At 35.9% G+C, this 22,536-nt stretch overlaps 1 protein-coding gene and 1 long non-coding RNA gene across 3 annotated transcripts in view; one reads left to right on the top strand and one right to left on the bottom strand.

Moving 5' to 3' along the window:
• LOC137629164 (uncharacterized) overlaps window positions 1–12,371 on the top strand; it is a 98,944-nt gene extending 86,573 nt beyond the window's left edge. For both annotated transcript variants that reach the window (XM_068360428.1, XM_068360427.1), the window contains exons 3-7: window positions 977–1,148; window positions 2,063–2,290; window positions 2,988–3,164; window positions 3,703–3,876; window positions 11,917–12,371. In XM_068360428.1, coding sequence (XP_068216529.1) covers window positions 977–1,148; window positions 2,063–2,290; window positions 2,988–3,164; window positions 3,703–3,876; window positions 11,917–11,946 — 781 coding nt within the window. In that variant the 3' untranslated portion in view covers window positions 11,947–12,371. The remainder of the gene's footprint in view (window positions 1–976; window positions 1,149–2,062; window positions 2,291–2,987; window positions 3,165–3,702; window positions 3,877–11,916) is intronic.
• LOC137629411 (uncharacterized) overlaps window positions 1–22,536 on the bottom strand; it is a 330,089-nt gene that overhangs the window by 294,433 nt on the left and 13,120 nt on the right. The window lies entirely within an intron of this gene.

Below are 22,536 nucleotides of genomic sequence, written 5' to 3' on the forward strand. Positions count from 1 at the left end.
AATAATAATAATAATAACAATAATAATAATAATAATAATAATATTTTTTAACAAAAATAAAAAACCTATCTAACCTACGCTAAACTTAAAAACAAACGGTAATCCAATTCAATGAATAATTAAAAAAAGTGGATTGGCATGTGATTCCTGCAGCCCTTCAAATCCTTATCATCATTACTAAAATAGGTAGAGGTAACCTAGCCAGCCCAATCCAAATCCAAAATAAGCAAATTATTTTTTTTTTTCAAAATGAATTTATTACATATATTACTTTCCGAGAGCGTGAAAGAATGATAATTTATCACTGGAATTAGATCCAAAGTCCATAGAATTCAGAACTGAACGTAGTGAGTGTTCTTAGATTTTATTCCAACACAGTAACGGACTTTAACTTTAAATTGTCAGTACCTTCTTTTCCTGAGAGCAAGTGAAACAAGAGGGTGCTAAACATGATTTGGAAACGTAGCACTGAAACCAATTGAAAATACTAAGGTGTTTATTTTCACACAATATTAATCTTAAATTCAAGTCGTAAATATAGGTATGAAACATTAGCCTTCAGATCACAAAACATAAAACATTTAAATGAACGTGACTTCTCACAAATCCTTAATTTTTTGGGATACACAAGCTCTTTACAGACACGGCCGCAAAGCCACACCATCTTTGTTTATTAGACTTAAAAATTTACCAATATTCTTAATATTTTTATAAATATGTTCATTATGTTGTAGTAACAATGTTCATTAGGTATTGGATATAATTTACCAAAACTTCAAATGTGCATAAATAACTAAAAATATAAAAAAGTTATAAATGTTTGGAGACGGCCACAACTTTCCATGTGAGTATCATCATCTGCCCCTAATATAATAGTCTAAAGAATGTTTCAATAAAGAAGAGCCTTACGTTTTCCTCAATTGAAGACATGAAATCAATCACAAAAACAACTGTTTAAAAAACTACATGATTCCAGATTTGTTGATTCCAAGCGCAAGTCCACAGTCCGAGAATCAGTGCTCAGACATTTGTGCCAAGTGGGAGTATCGCATGTTGACCTGGATGGCATTCGCAAACAATTTGCAATCTTCAACTTGCATCGAGATGGCTTTGAAAGCGCACCACGATGGTATTCTGGGGATGCACCGGTAAGAGACTAAAAAAGTTCTTTAACCCTTTCACTGCCATTGATGACTTTGTCAAAATTTTAAAAAGGAAAATATCTTTCGAAATCAATCAAATTATAGAAATTGCTATTCATTGGAAAGCCCTTGAAAAGAACTTTTCCATAAATATCAACAAACTAGAGTTTGTACAGTCTTGAAAGACTGCTATATCAGAGGCTTTGTTGAATTCACCACTCGCAGTGAAAGGGTTAAAGTTAAATCAAATTTTAAAAAATATATATATACAGGTTTAAGGAGAGATCTCAAGGCTTAGAAATTCTGTTTCGTTGAGAACTCCTAACAAGCTTTCTATCCATTCATTCATGAGAAATTTTCATCACTATAACAAATATACTACAAGAGCGTAAACTCGTTTTCTTTTTAATAGCACTAGTATAGCCACGATGGTATTCTGGGGATGCACCAGTAAGAGACTAAAAAAGTTCTTTAAAGTTAAATCAAATTTACAAAAAAATATATATATACAGGTTTAAGAAGAGATCTCAAGGCTTAGAAATTCTGTTTCGTTGAGAACTCCTAACAAGCTTTCTATCCATTCATTCATGAGAAATTTTCATCACTATAACAAATATACTACAAGAGCGTAAACTCGTTTTCTTTTTAATAGCACTAGTATAGCCACCTTCTCACTATTACTAGCCAAACCCTATCCCCTAAGAATATATTCACCTTACAATATACTAAAGGGCTAAATAAAAGTACTTACAATATACTAAAGGGCTGAATAAAAGTACTTCTCACGTTATCAATATGTTTCAGGGAACCAAAATTTAATCATTAGGTAAATTACTTTTCCAAAATGACGTACTTCTTAAACTTTAGAATTGATTATGCACTGATTCTTACCTGTTTCATGAGAATGTCTGTAATTATAGGATGTAGTGAATAACAAGTACTGGGCAGTCAATGACGTGGAACAGCTGGACACAAGCAAGCACCACTGGTATACTCATGGCTTGCCAATGTGGCCCCTCCCATACCAAGACTTGGCCAACGCATCGACTCCAAAAATTCTATCCATCCCCAAAAAGAAACCCATTGACTGGCCAAACTACGGGATGGCAACGCCTATTTACTATGCTGCAAAGGCTTGGAGAAATCAGGTAATGCTTCTTACACCATCTCTATTTTTACCATTTTTCTATATATGTCATTTACGCAAGAAACTTTTCCCAAAATGATGAAAGATACCTTAAATCTCTTTGTTTACCTTTTTTCTTTATATGTGATCTATACACAAAACTTTTGACAAAATAATGAAAGACACCTTAATTCTCTTTTTTTTTTCTTTTTGCCTTTTTTCTTTATATGTGATTTATAAACAAAACTTTTGACAAAATGATGAAAGGAGATATCAGCTTTTCTTTATTATATTTTGAAATAGGTTGTGAGCATAATAAAATCACTAATCTAAATAGAGGAAAATTGTCCAGGCTCAAGGTTCTTTACACATATGTAATTGGATATCTGTCATAAGGTTACTACACTATGGAAAAGACAATACTATGGATCTGTACACCAAATTAACTTGAAAAATAACTCCCAATCATATATTATGTAAATATCTCGCCAAGCTCTGAGAACCACCAAATCAATAGTTCAATAGTTATAAATCATAAGTCAATAAGATCTAAATTTTTAGTCATACTAATTATGGAAAACAGAGAATAATAAATAAAAATGGGAAATAAGTTTACAGAGCTAAATTTCACTTAACTGCAAACATTAAAAATCCTTTTACTCCACAACACCCAATTACTGAGATGTTTTGTTTCTTATCTATTCCCCTTGCACCTCCAGGCTTGGAGCCTTGAAGAATTCTTCCAACAGATGAAGAAGAAATCTCCTTTCAAAAGTCACAAAGATTACCACAAACTAGCCAAGTCACTGGTCGAGACAATTGATAGCCAGCAGGTTGAAAACTACAGCGAGTGGCCATTCTTCAAATATTCTCTTAAGTCAATGGCCCAATCAATGGTAAGACTTTTTCTGGTCAAAATATACCCCAATATCTTTTTATAATGTTCAATATGTAATGTGAAGCATAAAAAACCTAACCTATATTCTCTTGAATATATATATACACACACACATATATATATAGATATAAAAATAAATATATATAAACAAATATATTTATATATATATACATATTAATACATGTGTATATATAAATATATATAAATAAATATATTTATACATATACATACATATATAAATATTAATACGTGTATATATATATACATATATATATATATATATATATATATATAGAGAGAGAGAGAGAGAGAGAGAGAGAGAGAGAGAGAGAGAGAGAGAGAGAGAGAGAGAGAGAGAGAGAGAGAGAGAGAGAGAGTGTTTAAACTTCCATAAATGATATACAAAAAATTAATCCTGCAAAGGATAACCAGAGTAAGTAGGCCTGCACGCAACATCAACTCCTGTACCACGACAAAAACAATAACAAAAGAAAAAAAAAACGCTGCTCTAAATTAATCCCATATCGTCAATACAGGTAAGACGCAACAAAGGCCTCTGTCCAGATGAGCTTTACATCTACTTCCGAATGACCCCTTGCCATCCGAAGGAGGCCCAGCATCTCTCCTGCACCCAGGCAGCTCTGGCCGCTAGGACAATCCTGACGGAGATAAACTGCCGCGCTACAGACGTCATTGTTGGGTACACAGAGGTGAGCAAACTTTCGTGGAATGTATAAAGTGTATCATACATCAAATGAAACACTGGGTGTTCTATTACTTCATATCAAGAAATATTTAAATTGGGAAAAAATATACATATTGGTTCTCAATATTATATAAAAATATATTTTTGATGTTCTATTGTTTTACGTCAACCAATATTCTAATAGGAAAAAAAATATGCATATTGTTTCTTAACAGCATATAAAAATCTTTTTGTGGGGATTCTAAGAACTCAGAGTAAAGGATTGCACAGTAGTTAAAACTATACTCCTTAGTTCATTATGGTTGTTTACAGTTAATTTATACCAAATTTAGGAGATATATTCAAAAGCTTCATCTATGACAATAGCCATTTTGTATCGTCATATTTAAACACTCATTCCAATCCAAGCCAACCAAGACCTTCTAGAGATCAAGTGCTGTGTCTTAGAGAGGGTAAACCCTAGAGGACTTATGCACTTATCTACTTATAAAAAATGTATGAAGGATTATAGAATGTCAATAAAAAGGGGAATCTGTTCCCCGTTTCCTATCAAATAATAAAATAACTCCTTAGGAGACGGATTATTAAAATTTATTTAAAAATAGTGAATTGTCCGTCAAGAATGACGACTAAATATTTAAAAAAAAAAAAAAAAAACACACACACACACACACAAGCACCCCATTCTCACCCGGGTATGACTAAATCCTCTCCCTCCTGCCCCAGGGACAGGGAGCGCCGAGCGCGACCGGAAAGATATAGATACAGATATAGATATATAGATATAAATATAATATAATATATATATATATATATATATATATATATATATATATATATATATTTATTTTATATTTACCCACATAAACCACATTCATGCAAGGACTTCATGAAGAAAATACATTAAAATGAAACATTAAACAGAAAAAATATAGGACTGGCATCGAGGCCTATTTCTATCATTCACGCAAATCCTTCATCCGGATATCATAACATCCGGGGAAATCTCCCCAGCCTAAAAGATCTCTCGCTACACCCGATGGTCCCCAAAGCGTATTTCAAAAAAAAAAAAAAAAAAAAAAAAAAAAAAAAAAAAAAAAAAAAAAAAAAAAAAAAAAAAAAACAATGTTTGCAAAGCTAACAATGTCGATAACCCTCGAACAACTTGATGTAATGTACAAAGGACTATAATGGCCCTCCGGAAATTTCGTGTAAACTGGCACCCCGCAAAAAATATATATATATTTTTTCTAACGAGCAGCCATGTTGCACTGCTACTATCAGATTTTTTTTTTCTGACTTTCACTCTCCTCTACGTACATCCCTTTCCATTTTTTTTCTTCAATTATTTCCTAAATTTTAAAAGGGTCAAAGACAAAATATCACTCTAACGGCATAACCATTGTTCTCTTGTCAGTTTTGGCTTGGCTGATCAATCAGGCTGAGTTTTCGTCTAGTTAATCAATCAGGCTGTATTTTGGCTTGGCTCATCGATCGGGCCGAGTTTTAGCTTGGCTAATCAATCAAGTAGATATGTGGCTTGGCTAATCAATTGGGCTGAGTTACGGTTTAGCTGCTATATCGAGCTCAGTTTTGGCTCGGCTGATCAAACGGGATGATCAATCGGCTGAATTCTGGCTTCGCTGATCAATTAGGCCGAGTTTTGGCTTGTCTGATCATTGGCCTGAGTTTTGGCTTGGTTGATCAATTGGGCTGAGTTTTGGTTTGACTGATTAATTGGGCTGATTTTCAGCTTGGTTGATCAATCAGGGAGAGTTTTGGCTTGGCTGATCAATCAGGCTGTTTTGGTTTGACTGATTAATTGGGCTGATTTTCAGCTTGGTTGATCAATCAGGGAGAGTTTTGGCTTGGCTGATCAATCAGGCTGAGTTTTGGTTTGACTGATTAATTGGGCTGATTTTCAGCTTGGTTGATCAATCAGGGAGAGTTTTGGCTTGGCTGATCAATCAGGCTGAGTTTTGGTTTGACTGATTAATTGGGCTGATTTTCAGCTTGGTTGATCAATCAGGGAGAGTTTTGGCTTGGCTGATCAATCAGGCTGAGTTTTGGTTTGACGGATTAATCTAGTTGATTTTTGGCTTGGTTGATCAATTAGGCTGAATTTTAGCTGGGTTGGGCAATTGGGCTGAGTTTTGGTTTGACTGATTAATTGGGCTGATTTTCAGCTTGGTTGATCAATCTGGGAGAGTTTTGGCTTGGTTGATCAATCAGGCTGAGTTTTGGTTTGACTGATTAATTGGGCTGATTTTCAGCTTGGTTGATCAATCAGGGAGAGTTTTGGCTTGGCTGATCAATCAGGCTGAGTTTTGGTTTGACTGATTAATTGGGCTGATTTTCAGCTTGGTTGATCAATCAGGGAGAGTTTTGGCTTGGCTGATCAATCAGGCTGAGTTTTGGTTTGACTGATTAATTGGGCTGATTTTCAGCTTGGTTGATCAATCAGGGAGAGTTTTGGCTTGGCTGATCAATCGGGCTGAGTTTTGGTTTGACTGATTAATTGGGCTGATTTTCAGCTTGGTTGATCAATCAGGGAGAGTTTTGGCTTGGCTGATCAATCGGGCTGAGTTTTGGTTTGACTGATTAATTGGGCTGATTTTCAGCTTGGTTGATCAATCAGGGAGAGTTTTGGCTTGGTTGATCAATCGGGCTGAGTTTTGGTTTGACTGATTAATTGGGCTGATTTTCAGCTTGGTTGATCAATCAGGGAGAGTTTTGGCTTGGCTGATCAATCGGGCTGAGTTTTGGTTTGACTGATTAATTGGGCTGATTTTCAGCTTGGTTGATCAATCAGGGAGAGTTTTGGCTTGGCTGATCAATCAGGCTGAGTTTTGGTTTGACGGATTAATCTAGTTGATTTTTGGCTTGGTTGATCAATTAGGCTGAATTTTAGCTGGGTTGGGCAATTGGGCTGAGTTTTGGTTTGACTGATTAATTGGGCTGATTTTCAGCTTGGTTGATCAATCTGGGAGAGTTTTGGCTTGGCTGATCAATCAGGCTGAGTTTTGGTTTGACTGATTAATTGGGCTGATTTTCAGCTTGGTTGATCAATCAGGGAGAGTTTTGGGTTGGCTGATCAATCAGGCTGAGTTTTGGTTTGACGGATTAATCTAGTTGATTTTTGGCTTGGTTGATCAATTAGGCTGAATTTTAGCTGGGTTGGGCAATTGGGCTGAGTTTTGGTTTGACTGATTAATTGGGCTGATTTTCAGCTTGGTTGATCAATCTGGGAGAGTTTTGGCTTGGCTGATCAATCAGGCTGAGTTTTGGTTTGACTGATTAATTGGGCTGATTTTCAGCTTGGTTGATCAATCAGGGAGAGTTTTGGCTTGGCTGATCAATCGGGCTGAGTTTTGGTTTGACTGATTAATTGGGCTGATTTTCAGCTTGGTTGATCAATCAGGGAGAGTTTTGGCTTGGCTGATCAATCAGGCTGAGTTTTGGTTTGACGGATTAATCTAGTTGATTTTTGGCTTGGTTGATCAATTAGGCTGAATTTTAGCTGGGTTGGGCAATTGGGCTGAGTTTTGGTTTGACTGATTAATTGGGCTGATTTTCAGCTTGGTTGATCAATCAGGGAGAGTTTTGGCTTGGCTGATCAATCAGGCTGAGTTTTGGCTTGGCTGATCAATCAGGCTGAGTTTTGGTTTGACTGATTAATTGGGCTGATTTTCAGCTTGGTTGATCAATCAGGGAGAGTTTTGGCTTGGCTGATCAATCAGGCTGAGTTTTGGTTTGACGGATTAATCTAGTTGTTTTTTGGCTTGGTTGATCAATTAGGCTGAATTTTAGCTGGGTTGGGCAATTGGGCTGAGTTTTGGTTTGACTGATTAATTGGGCTGATTTTCAGCTTGGTTGATCAATCAGGGAGAGTTTTGGCTTGGCTGATCAATCGGGCTGAGTTTTGGTTTGACTGATTAATTGGGCTGATTTTCAGCTTGGTTGATCAATCAGGGAGAGTTTTGGCTTGGCTGATCAATCAGGCTGAGTTTTGGTTTGACTGATTAATTGGGCTGATTTTCAGCTTGGTTGATCAATCAGGGAGAGTTTTGGCTTGGCTGATCAATCGGGCTGAGTTTTGGTTTGACTGATTAATTGGGCTGATTTTCAGCTTGGTTGATCAATCAGGGAGAGTTTTGGCTTGGCTGATCAATCAGGCTGAGTTTTGGTTTGACTGATTAATTGGGCTGATTTTCAGCTTGGTTGATCAATCAGGGAGAGTTTTGGCTTGGCTGATCAATCGGGCTGAGTTTTGGTTTAACTGATTAATTGGGCTGATTTTCAGCTTGGTTGATCAATCAGGGAGAGTTTTGGCTTGGCTGATCAATCGGGCTGAGTTTTGGTTTGACTGATTAATTGGGCTGATTTTCAGCTTGGTTGATCAATCAGGGAGAGTTTTGGCTTGGCTGATCAATCGGGCTGAGTTTTGGTTTGACTGATTAATTGGGCTGATTTTCAGCTTGGTTGATCAATCAGGGAGAGTTTTGGCTTGGCTGATCAATCAGGCTGAGTTTTGGTTTGACGGATTAATCTAGTTGATTTTTGGCTTGGTTGATCAATTAGGCTGAATTTTAGCTGGGTTGGGCAATTGGGCTGAGTTTTGGTTTGACTGATTAATTGGGCTGATTTTCAGCTTGGTTGATCAATCTGGGAGAGTTTTGGCTTGGCTGATCAATCAGACTGAGTTTTGGTTTGACTGATTAATTGGGCTGATTTTCAGCTTGGTTGATCAATCAGGGAGATTTTTGGCTTGGCTGATCAATCAGGCTGAGTTTTGGTTTGACGGATTAATCTAGTTGATTTTTGGCTTGGTTGATCAATTAGGCTGAATTTTAGCTGGGTTGGGCAATTGGGCTGAGTTTTGGTTTGACTGATTAATTGGGCTGATTTTCAGCTTGGTTGATCAATCTGGGAGAGTTTTGGCTTGGCTGATCAATCAGGCTGAGTTTTGGTTTGACTGATTAATTGGGCTGATTTTCAGCTTGGTTGATCAATCAGGGAGAGTTTTGGCTTGGCTGATCAATCAGGCTGAGTTTTGATTTGACTGATTAATTGGGCTGATTTTCAGCTTGGTTGATCAATCAGGGAGAGTTTTGGCTTGGCTGATCAATCAGGCTGAGTTTTGGTTTGACTGATTAATTGGGCTGATTTTCAGCTTGGTTGATCAATCAGGGAGAGTTTTGGCTTGGCTGATCAATCAGGCTGAGTTTTGGTTTGACGGATTAATCTAGTTGATTTTTGGCTTGGTTGATCAATTAGGCTGAATTTTAGCTGGGTTGGGCAATTGGGCTGAGTTTTGGTTTGACTGATTAATTGGGCTGATTTTCAGCTTGGTTGATCAATCTGGGAGAGTTTTGGCTTGGCTGATCAATCAGGCTGAGTTTTGGTTTGACTGATTAATTGGGCTGATTTTCAGCTTGGTTGATCAATCAGGGAGAGTTTTGGCTTGGCTGATCAATCAGGCTGAGTTTTGATTTGACTGATTAATTGGGCTGATTTTCAGCTTGGTTGATCAATCAGGGAGAGTTTTGGCTTGGCTGATCAATCAGGCTGAGTTTTGGTTTGACTGATTAATTGGGCTGATTTTCAGCTTGGTTGATCAATCAGGGAGAGTTTTGGCTTGGCTGATCAATCAGGCTGAGTTTTGGTTTGACGGATTAATCTAGTTGATTTTTGGCTTGGTTGATCAATTAGGCTGAATTTTAGCTGGGTTGGGCAATTGGGCTGAGTTTTGGTTTGACTGATTAATTGGGCTGATTTTCAGCTTGGTTGATCAATCAGGGAGAGTTTTGGCTTGGCTGATCAATCAGGCTGAGTTTTGGTTTGACGGATTAATCTAGTTGATTTTTGGCTTGGTTGATCAATTAGGCTGAATTTTAGCTGGGTTGGGCAATTGGGCTGAGTTTTGGCTTGACTGCTCAATCTGGCTGAGATTTGGCTCGACTGCTCCATCGGGCCAAGTTTTGGCTTAGCTGATCAATTGGGATGATTTTTGATTTGGCTAAGTTTTGGCTTGGCACATCAATCGTGCTGAATTCTGGCTTGGCTAATCAATCGGGTGAGTTTTGGCTTGACTGCTCAATCGGGCCGAGTTTTAGCTTGGCTGATATATCAGGAAAAGTTTAGGCTTAGCTCATAAATTGGGCTGATTCTGGCGTGGCTGATCAATTGGGATAAATTCTAATCTGGCCGAGTTTTGGTTTGGCTCATCAATCGAGCCAAATTCTGGCTTGGCTCATCAAACAAGCCGAATTCTGGCTTGGCTCATCAATCAGGCTGAATTCTTCCTTGGCTGATCAACTAGGCCGAGTTTTGACTTGACTACTCAATAGGGCTGAGTTTTGGCTTGGCTGATTCATCTGGATAAATTCTGGTTTGGCTGAGTTTTGGATTGGATCATCAATTTGGCTGAATTCTCGCTTGGCTGATCAATCGGGCTGAGTTTAGTCCTGGTTAAGCAATTGGGCTGAATTTTGGCCTGGTTGATCAATCAGGGAGAGTTTTGGCTTGGCTGATTAATCGGGCTAGGTTTTGGTTTGACTGATCAATCAGGTTGAATTTTGGTGTGGCTGGTCAATTGGGCTGAGTTTTGGCTTGACTGCTCAACCAAGCTGAATTTTGGCTTGGCTGCTCAATTGGGCTGAATTTTGGATTGGCTACTGAATTTGGCTGACCGGCTGAATTTGGCTTGACTGCTCAATTGGGCTGAGTTTTGGCTTGACTGCTCAATTGGGCTGAGTTTTTGCTTGACTGCTCAATCGGGCTGAGTTTTGGCTTGACTGCTCAATCGGGCTGAGTTAAATTAGCTAGACTGCTCAATCGGGCTGAGTTTTAGCTTGACTGCTCAATCTGGCCGAGTTCAGGCTTGACTGCTCAATCTGGCCGAGTTTTGGCTTAACTGCTTACTCGGGGCTAGTTTTGTCTTGGCTGATCAATCGGAATAAATTTTGGTTTGGCTGAGTTTTGGCTTGGCTTGTTAATTCTGGCTTAGCTCATTAATTGAGCTGAATTCTTCCTTGGCTCATCAATCAGGCTTTCTTTTGGCTTGACTGCCCCATCGAGCTGAGTTTTTCCTTGGCTGATCAATAAGGATTAATTTTCGATTGGCATAGTTTGGGCTTGGCTCATCAATCAGGCTGAATTCTTCCTTATCTCATCAATCGGGGTGAGTTTTAGCTTGGCTGATCAATCAGGAAAAATTTTGGTTTGGCTGAATTCTGGCTTGGCTGATCCATCGGAGAAAGTTTTGGCTTGGACTGAAATTAGGAATTTTAACTATATAGCCCAGTGCTCGAACCTGTGATGACATTCAGCAGACAACTACTACTCAGGGGGAAACCCTGACTGCTAAAAAATGCCCGATGTCACCGGCACGTAAGACTATCTAACATCATTCGGAATTACATTTATGAAATTTGGACACATATGACCCAGCGCTGGGGCAAGGGAGGACAATCACCTCTGGACCATGGAACTATGTAAAAAAAAATGTTGGATAGAAATATGGAACATTTGAAGTGGGAATACGGTAAAGTAAAAGGCTAGAAAGTGGGGGGGGGGTAAATAAAGGCACTACCACTATACGAGAGCCTTAATGCCAGACACAGGGCTTGCAACGTCCTCCCAAAAATTATTAAAACACCTTAATATACCCATCGATCTCATATATAATACACATATAATGTATATATAGAAATATATATATATATACATATATATACATATATATATATATATATATATATATATATATATATATATATATATATATATATATATATACAAATCTCTACCACACATTCGGATCGAAATGAAAGGCAAGGTAGCCATCAAACATGATACCTCGTGTGGAGATTTATCTCTATTTGAACACGATACTATGTTGACTTACATCATATATATACAGTACATGTATGTATGTATATATACATACACACACACACACACATATATATATATATATATATATATATATATATATATATATATATATATATATATATATATATATATAGTCTCTTTGCAGGAATACAACAACAACGCCCTACGAAAGTGAAAAAAAAATGAAATATATCCCAAGACTGGTGACGTTGAGACACCTATACCGCATTCTTCTTCTCGGAATTCCACTGACGTCATTGGCGATGAATAAAGCAACGAGATGAAGGCGGCAGCAGGACGCCTCCCCAGCATCCCTTCCCTCTCTTCCATTTCAACCCCAAACAGACAAGCCTGAGCCATTTCGTTGTCAACGTTCCATTTGTCTGGAGGTTAAAATGCAAGACTGATTGTGACGATTGAATTTGCAAAGTGAGATAGAAAAGGGAAATATAAATTGTGGAGAGTTTTTGTGACAGATCGTTTATGGAATTTCATCATGCATTCGTGAATAATAATATGTATGTGAGCAATGATAGGTTTACCAAATTGCTTTAAGATTATGTTCAAATAATATATGTATGTATGTATGTATGTATGTATGTATAAAATATATTCATAAACTATTAACGCCATTGCTTTAATTAGGTTGTGGAAACTTTTAAAATTAATTTTATGAAAACACCACAATTTTATAAAGCTTATGCTTTCAAGTACAGTATTCTTCTCATAATATTAAAACGGTGTCAACAATTTTACAACCAGAATATATAAAAGCTGGTTACATTTTTATGAATTAGCTGATCAAATGCCCAACTTATAAAAAAAGATGAATTGGATAAAATGAAATTTCGGAAAGCCAAGATTGCCTGTTGCACAGAGAAAAAAAAAATATTTTGAACACGAAAAATGATAGTTCACTATTAAATTCATAGACAATAGTCAATCCCCCCCCCCCAAAAAAAAAAAATATTCAATGCAATTGTTCAAAGAAAAACTATGTATATGAATACAAAAATTACTGAAATGCCATTTAATTGAAACTAACTCTCTCTCTCTCTCTCTCTCTCTCTCTCTCTCTCTCTCTCTCTCTCTCTCTCTCTCTCGTATTCATGCTTTTGTCACAACTACCTGATTTCTGATTTCATCTGTTCTTTATACCCTTTTATTCATCGTTATAATTCTCTCTCTCTCTCTCTCTCTCTCTCTCTCTCTCTCTCTCTCTCTCTCTCTCTCTCGACCTGAAGCATTACAATATATACACACACCAACGATTACCTAGTAACATACCAATAAATATCAGCAGACCTTACTAAACACATAACCAACAAAGAGAGAGAGAGAGAGAGAGAGAGAGAGAGAGAGAGAGAGAGAGAGAGAGAGAGAGAGAGAGAGTGAAAATGGTGAAAAAAAAATATCAACATATAATGATAATCATCGAAACCAAACCTTTTTTTTTCAAAGTAGACTTTTTAAAAACGGAAACCATTTCGAGAAAAAAAAATTCAATAGAAATAAGCTACACATGATCTCCAATATTAACTACTGTATACAAAAAAAAAAAAAACTATAAAAATCAGTCATAAAATCTTTACCAGAATAAACATATATAATACCCACCCACGCCCTTATTTGCTACCATTACTATGCAAAAGAGAGAGGCAAGGTGTAATTTGGCGCTTTGAAATATATATGTGTGTAACACCGAACGAAAATGAATTTTCTTTTCTATCCCCACCCTTCAGTTTGAGTAATAGTGGCATCCATCATCATCGAGTCAAATTTAAAAAGGGCCAAAAGGGCTCCTTCTTCTTGCCAGCTTCTTTTTTTTTCTTCATAAATAAATCAATAAGTAAATATGTTGAGATATAGATGTATTTATGTATGTATGTATGTATATATATATATATATATATATACATATGTATATATATTATACACACATGTAAATACATTTCTCTACGCACACATATATGAAAATAAATATATATACATATATATGTGTATGTCTATACATACATACATACATACATATATATATATATATATATATATATAGGACACTCTAAAATCAAACCATTGTTCTTTAGTCTTGGGTAGCGCCATAGCCTCTGTACCATGGATTTCCATTGTCTTGGATTAGAGTTCTCTTGTTTGAGGGTATACTCAGGCACGCTGTTCTATCTTATTTCTCTTCAAAAAAATTTCTTTTTAAGTTTTTGGAGTTTCTATTATAAAAGATCTAATCTAATGTTGTTACTGTTCTTAAAATATCTTAATTTCTATTGTTTATTTGTTCTCTTGTAGTTTGTTTATTTCCTCGTTTCCTTTCCTCACTGGGCACTTTTTCCCTGTGGGAGCTCTTGGGCTTATATCATCTTGATTTTCCAACTAGGGTTATAGCTTAGCTTGTAATAATAATAATAATAATAATAATAATAATAATAATAATAATAATAATAATAATAATAATAATAATAAATTGATATATTTGGGTGTAAATGAACTTTCGTACAAGAACCAAGCATTTGATAATAGCAATGCTTTTGTGACAGATCGAGATAAATGAGCTCATTAAAAAAGAATATTGATGTCATGAGCATTATGAGGACTTATAAATCCTAAAACAATAACAATGTTTCATTCGAAATATTATTATTTTTTTTTATTTCAAATTAAATTTTTTACTAAAGCAACGCATTTAAACATACAATGCCGAACTACGTGAACAAGATTTTCTTTTTTTATTGAACTACTATATTTTTGTATCTCCAATTTTGCACAATAACAATTTAAAAATTAAGTGTAACTTTCCTTAAATAAAAACCAAAAAACAGAAACTTCTATCTTATCAACCTTAAGGCACAAAATTAAGTGTAACTTTCCTTAAATAAAAACCAAAAAACAGAAACTTCTATCTTATCAACCTTAAGGCACTTCAAGATTCCCAATTCATTTATGTACAGAATCTTGAAGTGACTGGAAATTTTAAAGTGACTGGGATTTTTGAAGTGGCTGGGAACTTTATAATGATAAGACCAAAAAAAGCATCACCTATGGAAAGCTATTCCCACTTCTCCCCTTCTCCTTCAAGAAGCTGAAACCTAACTAGCTGCCAAAAGTAATAATGTCTAAGATTTCTCTGTGAGGACGTCTAATATATAAATATATATATATATATATATATATACAATGCATATATACATATACACATCTAAATACACACACACACACACACACATATATATATATATATATATACATATATGCAATGCATATATACATATACACACACACATATATATATATATATATATATATATATATATATATATATATATATATATAATATATACATACATATACAGTATTATGAAATGTATATTCACACATATATACATAAATACATATATTTAAACCTATATGTATATATATATGTGTGTATATAAAGTATCTATATGGTACTATAAAGAGAGAGAGAGAGAGAGAGAGAGAGAGAGAGAGAGAGAGAGAGAGAGAGAGAGAGAGAGAGAGAGAGAGAGAGAGAGATTAGGCAAGGCCACTAGTACAACCTTAATTGGATGCATTAGAGAGCTCCCAGGCCTATAATTTAATTACTATACTTTGATAAATTATATTTAGTTGGATAACCTTTTTTCGTTATTTATAGAGGAAAAATATTCCAGCCCCGGGACATAATCTTCATTAGGCCTACACCGATACGTAGTTCCTTTTTGATAACTAATAAAAATACAGGTAAGGTTAATGTTATGTAATCAGTTCGTTTGTATTTTCAATAAACTACTTGTTTTCCGTTTTGCTTTGTTCGTTTATTACGTCATGTCAGTTTGAGAATCACTTGTGCAATGGTGTTAAAACTCTGAAATCGAGTAAACCAATACCAAAAGAACAAAGGTAACTTGGACATGGGTATAGACGGCTTTATGGGTAAAAGTTTAAAAGCTAGGCAATGGGGCTCTTCCACAGAAGTCAAAGGTAATATCTACTCTAAACTAAAAGAATCTAGCCAATGGAGCTCTTCACCAATGTCAAAAGTATTATTAACTCTAAACTATATAAAAAAACTAGCCAATGGAACTCTTCACCAGAAATCAAAGCAAATATTCACTCTAAACTAAAGAAAAACTAGCCAATGGGGCTCTTCACCATAGGTCAAAGGTAATATCTACTCTAAACTAAAAAAACTATCCAATGGGGCTCTTCGCCATAAGTCAAAGGTAATATCTACTCTTAACTTAAAAAAACTAGCCAATGGGGCTCTTCACCATAGGTCAAAGGTAATATCTACTCTAAACAAAAAAAACTAGCCAATGGGGCTCTTCGCCATAAGTCAAGGGTAATTTCTATTCTAAACTAAAAAAAAAAAACTAGCCAATGGGGCTCTTCGCCATAAGTCAAGGGTAATTTCTATTCTAAACTAAAAAAAAAAACTAGCCAATGGGGCTCTTCGCCATAAGTCAAGGGTAATTTCTATTCTAAACTAGAAAAAAAAACTAGCCAATGGGGCTCTTCGCCATAAGTCAAAGGTAATATCTACTCTAAACAAAAACAAAAAAAAAAAACTAGCCAATGGGGATCTTCACCAGAACTTGAAGGTAATATTCAGGCGGAAACTAGAACTTACCTAGCACTGAAGAACAAAATCAACAACGCTAATAGATTCCGGTACATAAAAACTCAACCAAGCGAAGGGTTCAATGTGAAGATAAAATGGCAAAAACCTTCTTTTAACAGTTTAGTTTTCATATATAAAGTTACCATCCAGTTCAGATTATTACTTATATTTCCTCGGACAATAAGGGTCAGGAGGGAAAAATTGTAGGTTATGGCAATTATTGATAAACTTGAGGGTAAGGTGTTCATACTATGGAGTCATAAGAGATGATTGGTGCTGGTGCAAAAGGGAGGTACGGGAAAAGGGAAAATTAGAAATAGATGATTGGTAATGGTGCAACTGGGCTGGGAGGTACGGGAAAAGAGAAAAGGGAAAATTAGAAAGAGATGATTGGTAAGGGTGCAACTGGGCTGGGAAGTACGGGAAAAGAGAAAGGGGAAAATTAGATAGAGATGATTGATAATGGTGCAACTGGGCTGGGAGGTACGGGAAAAGAGAAAATGGAAAATTAGAAAGAGGATTGGTAAGGGTGCAACTGGGCTGGGAGGTACGGGAAAAGAGAAAAGGGAAAATTAGAAAGATGATTGGTAAGGGTGCAACTGGGAGATACAGGAAAAATGGAGAATTAGACCTAGGTGAACAGAAAGTACTGATGATATGTGAAATATAATATTTATCCAAAACTGTAAGGTTGAAAATAAGTGTAACATGAGAAAAAATTTGTGAAAAGAGTACAAGAATGCAAATTAGGCTAAGGGAGGGTATATTTTTTATGACTTTTGAAGAGAAAGGCAAACAATTGATTTATTGATTCAGGGTAATTGGAAGGGTAAGAACCAAGAACATGAATGTGCTCATTATTAAGTATGTGCAATTTCACTAGAGTAGTATACCTACGAGATGAAAAGTTTGGAAAGTAAAGAGAAAAATGGGAGAGGAAATGCTTTCATAATTTGATATCGGGTTGCTCATTTGCTTGTTTGTTTATTTGTTTATTTGTTTATATATATATATATATATATATATATATATATATATATATATATATATATATATACATATATATATAATATATATATATATATATATACATATAATATATATATATATATATATATATATATATATATATATATATATATATATATATATATATATATATTTATGTATGTATATATGTGTATATATATAAATATATATATATTTATATTTATATATATATATATATATATATATATATATATATATATATATATATACACATACACATATACATATATATAATATATATATATATAATATATAATATATATATATATATATATATATATATATATATATATATATATATATATATATACTTGAAAAATATCTATGTCTTTTCTGAAAATTTTACGCAACCGTAAAATAACATAGTAGACTAAGCTGTACCTCAAGAGTAAAACTTGGCAGAACAAGAGAAATATTTATATAAAAAGCTACTCTCGCATTCCCATCACAGACAACCCTACGCACTAAATCCAATGGATATTCATCCAGCTGACATGAAAAGGAAACTACAATTCCGGACATAAATCATTTCTCTTTTTTTATAAAGTACATTTCCACAATTCCAACTGGAAACGTCCCAGCCTGGCTAAGAATGGGGGATTTAGGGGAGCATATAGATCTACCTGCTGAATCATGCACAGACATTGCCAGGTCCTCCCTGGTCCTAGCTTGGGTGGAGAGGGTTGAATTGAATATAGGATTTAGGCATTAAGCCAAGCACTGGGGCATCAAAGGCCATTCAGCGCTATATAACGAAAATCATTCAATCATATCTGTACACTCACACCATTTAGTATCATTTTAACCTTTAATACAAATCGTAACACTTTCATACAATAAAATCTAGATGTGAAATAAATAGGGATTAAAAGGGTAAAATAAATAAATAAATTAATAAAATCAATTATAGCTCGTAATATAACCCAATACTTTGTATAAATTTTCTCAAGTTCAGGGTACTTGGGTGCTGATCATATGTATATATGGTCAGTCTCAAGGGCATTGTCCCGCTTGCTAGGGCAATATCACTCTGACTCTTGCATTGGCCATTCATGAGTGGCCTTTAAAACCTTTAAATCATTCTCCCTTTTTTACAAATTACATTTCGGCAGACTTTCGATCTGGGTTTCTACGTCTTTCCTTCCCTCCAACTCTTCCCATTGATTTTAAAGTTCGTTGACATTCACTCCATAGAAAAGGTGGTTCTAAATGACATAGGACCTGAAATCACATACATCTGAGATAATGATGTATCTTTTATTTTCATTTTGAAGGCTGACGTATCCCCAACATTTGACAATGTGGGTAGATTGACGTGACTACAATGTTACATAATATTGGAATCTCCCAACCACAATTTCTTTTATTGTAAATTTCTGATTCATTTCATGCACTGAATCTTAAACGAATGATGATTGAGGGATTGGGGGAAAGACGAATAATTTTCATCAGAAGTAAAGAGAAAATAAAATTGTCTACGACATCAGGGTTCGCTTCTAGGAATTCACGGTCCTTATCAAAATTGTTCAAAACTATACGGAAGTTTGAATAATAATAATAATAATAATAATAATAATAATAATAATAATAATAATTAATAATAATCAATAACAATAGTAATAATTATTAATAATGATTGTTAATACAAATGATTATTAATAAATTATAAATAATAACAATAATTAATATTATATTTATCAATAATAATAATTAATAATAATACTAATAATAATTATTAAGAATTTTTATCATTAAAAATAAAATTATTAATAATGATTATTAATACTAATAATAATGACAATCAACAATAATGAATGTTAGTTTTAGATATAATAGTAACTACACACACTCACAAAACCAAGAGACAAACAATTCAGTAAAATAGAATACTCGTACATGCATAGTTTATGATCCAATTCTACATATATAAAGCTCATTTATTTTACAACACCACAATTAAAAGATTGCCTCTTAGTAAATATGTCCCTCGTTCCAATAGGCTACCAATAATTTTTGCCTACTAGTGATAAGGAGGATAGATGTGAGAGAGGCAAGAGAGCGTGCTAGAAATATGAATGAATGGCGAGCGATTGTGACGCAGTTCCGGTAGGCCCTGCTGCTTCCTCCTGTGCCTTAGATGACCGCGGAGGTAGCAGCAGTAGGGGATTCAGCAGTATGAAGCTTCATCTGTGGTGGAAAATGTGGGAGGTTGGGCTGTGGCACCCTAACAGTACCAGCTGAACTCGGCTGAGTCCCTGGTTAGGCTGGAAGAACGTAGAGAGTAGAGGTCCCCTTTTTTGTTTTGTTTCTTTGTTGATGTCGGCTACCCCCCAAAATTGGGGGAAGTGCCTTGGTATATGGATGGATGGACTAGTGATAAGCAATAGAAATTCTTACAAGATAAGTAAGGCATATTCATACAAAGCTGAACAAATAATAATTGGTTTGAATTGTTGTTTAATGAAAAATCAACGCATTACGTTTCATAAAAGCAATTTACATAGGATTCATCCAAACGTTTTTGTTGCTTAAATTTGGTAGTTGATCTAAGACGATATAAAATTAAAGGAACGTTAAAAAAAGTTATCAATTCAAATACGTGTCTTTGGCCTTTTTTAACATTCTCACTAAATCCAATTTCCTGTCATAAAATCTTCTACCACCTTAAAACTTTTTATTTTAGTAATAGAAGTGGATTTAGTAAGTCTATGGGACGGCTGACGAAATATAACCGAGGCCCTTTGCGTCAATAGGCGTAGGAGGAGATGATGATGATGAATAGATGTCAAGAATTGTTTTTACCTTTCAAATGTAAATCAAACATAAAAGATCACACTGCGTAAACATGTAATGGCAGAGATTTTATTGCAGACCAAAGAAACTTAAGGTTATTTATTACACATCAATACACTTAAATTAAATTGAATTTCCATTCCTGATAAGGTTACCCTACACAATTGAGTTCTCCATGATAGTCATCTCCGGTATATTATATAACGTCTATTTTTATTAATAATTGTGATGCAAAGAGTGAAAAAATACAGTAATTAACGAAATAGCGAGGAAAATAGATCTTATGTAACTTCAAAAACTATATAAAATATAATGTATATTTTATTACAGATGAAGATAACATTTCTACCTCCTTATCCGTATCATTCTATCCCAATTCCTCCATATCCTTAATTATTTCATTCGAGTTTACCTTTCCCACTCGTGTCCATCATTCGGAACTTGCTTTCGTACTAAGATCATCTAAGAGAAGGACAGTTTTAAAGCAGGATTATACCCCCTCAATTTCATGTCCTAATGACGTCATTACATCGAAGAAGGTTAAGCTGACCCCATTGGGTGGAGCAGGTTTTCAATGACGCAAGATATGGAATGCTTTTTTTTTTTACGTGGTATGACGTCAGACATCGAGTGCGGTGATTGGACGATCCCTGGTCTGACGTCCCTTCATATTTCGATGGGAAAAACGCGTCTGTTGCTTGACAATACCCGTTAAGATCAACGGACTTGAGCAAAATGTCCTGCATATGAATATATTTATGACGCTGACAAAGGATATATGCATATACATGTGCTTATCCGTCTACTCATGACCAGGCTTAAAAATGCTGTACTTGAATACGTATTTTGTGTTTATATCATCATCATCATCTCTTCCTTCACATATTGATGCAAAGGGTCTTGGGTTAGATTTCGCAAGCCGCCTCTATCTTGAGCTCTTAATTCAATACTTCTCCATTCATCATCATCTACTCCACACTTCATAGTCCTCAGCCATGTAAGCCTAGGTCTTCCAACTCTTCTAGAGCCATGTAGGCCTGGGTCTTTCAACTCTTCTAGTGCCTTGTGGAGCCCAGCTAAACGTTTGGTGAACTAATCTCTCTTGGGGAGTACGAAGATCATGCCCAAACCATCTCCATCTACCCCTCACCATGATCTCATCCATATATGGCCCCTGAGTAATCTCTCTTATAGAGTCATTTCTAATCCTGTCCTGCCATTTGCCTCACAATATTCTTCTGACGGCTTTCTTCTCTAATCTACTAAATCTGTTAGATATTGTTTCATTGTCATATCAGGATCGTTACTACTGCACGAGAGGCAGGTCGGTTTGATGACAATCGCTGGGGAGGCAACTCACACGTTGCTAGAAGTTAAGGTTGACCGGTGAGTGACAAATCAAGTTGAAGAGGCTCACGAACAGGTGACCGAACGCGTTCCACCGGAGAGTGACGCAATGGTTTGAGAACACTCTGGTGTACGGATGAACGCTGGTTCGTTGGATGATCGATGAGTGTTTCTCGAGACGGCGAGGGTCTACGCGACTCGTGAGGTCAATGGGGTGAATGTCGTTGGATAGACGATCGCTGACGAGTAGGTGAATGCTGACGAGCAGGTGACCACTGCCAAGCAGACAAATGCTGACGAGCAGGCGAACGCTGACGAGCAGATGACCGCTGACAAGCAGGCGAATGCTGAAGAGGAGGGGATTTCTGGAGAAAGGGAACTCTGACGGGCAGGCAAAGGCTGACGAGCAGGTGAACGCTGACGAGCAGGCGATCACTGACGAGCAGGCGATTTCCAATGTGGAAGCGATTCCCGCATTATCAGTGATTATCACGTCGTGGTAGCATGATGAGAAGTTGAACGAGTGGGCGATTAACGAGCGTTCGATCGCTTAGGTGGAGCATGAGACATCGTTCATTATCGACGGCTAGGCAATTCATGTGTTGGAAGCGACGACGTAGGTCAGGCAATTCATGAGCTAGACGCGTTGGTGTAGATGTAGCTCGATGACGAAGGTCAGGGGATTCACGCAATGAAAGCAATGAAGACAATTCACAAGTAACCAAATGCTTGGGTAGTAGAAGAGAAGTCGCTCGTTAACGATGGTCAGGCGATTTATGAGGTGAACACATAGGCGATCCACACTCTGCTGTACGATGGTGAAACTTTCAAGCAGGTGAGCATTAGGCAAGAGCCTGGCGAAAGTTGAACAGTTTCTTCCGAAGAAGAAGATTAAGGAGGAGTGGAGGAAAAGAGATGTCTCTTGGATGAGGGGGCAGGAGC

The sequence above is a fragment of the Palaemon carinicauda genome, chromosome 37 (assembly GCF_036898095.1).
Source record: "Palaemon carinicauda isolate YSFRI2023 chromosome 37, ASM3689809v2, whole genome shotgun sequence".
Lineage (NCBI taxonomy): Eukaryota > Metazoa > Arthropoda > Malacostraca > Decapoda > Palaemonidae > Palaemon > Palaemon carinicauda.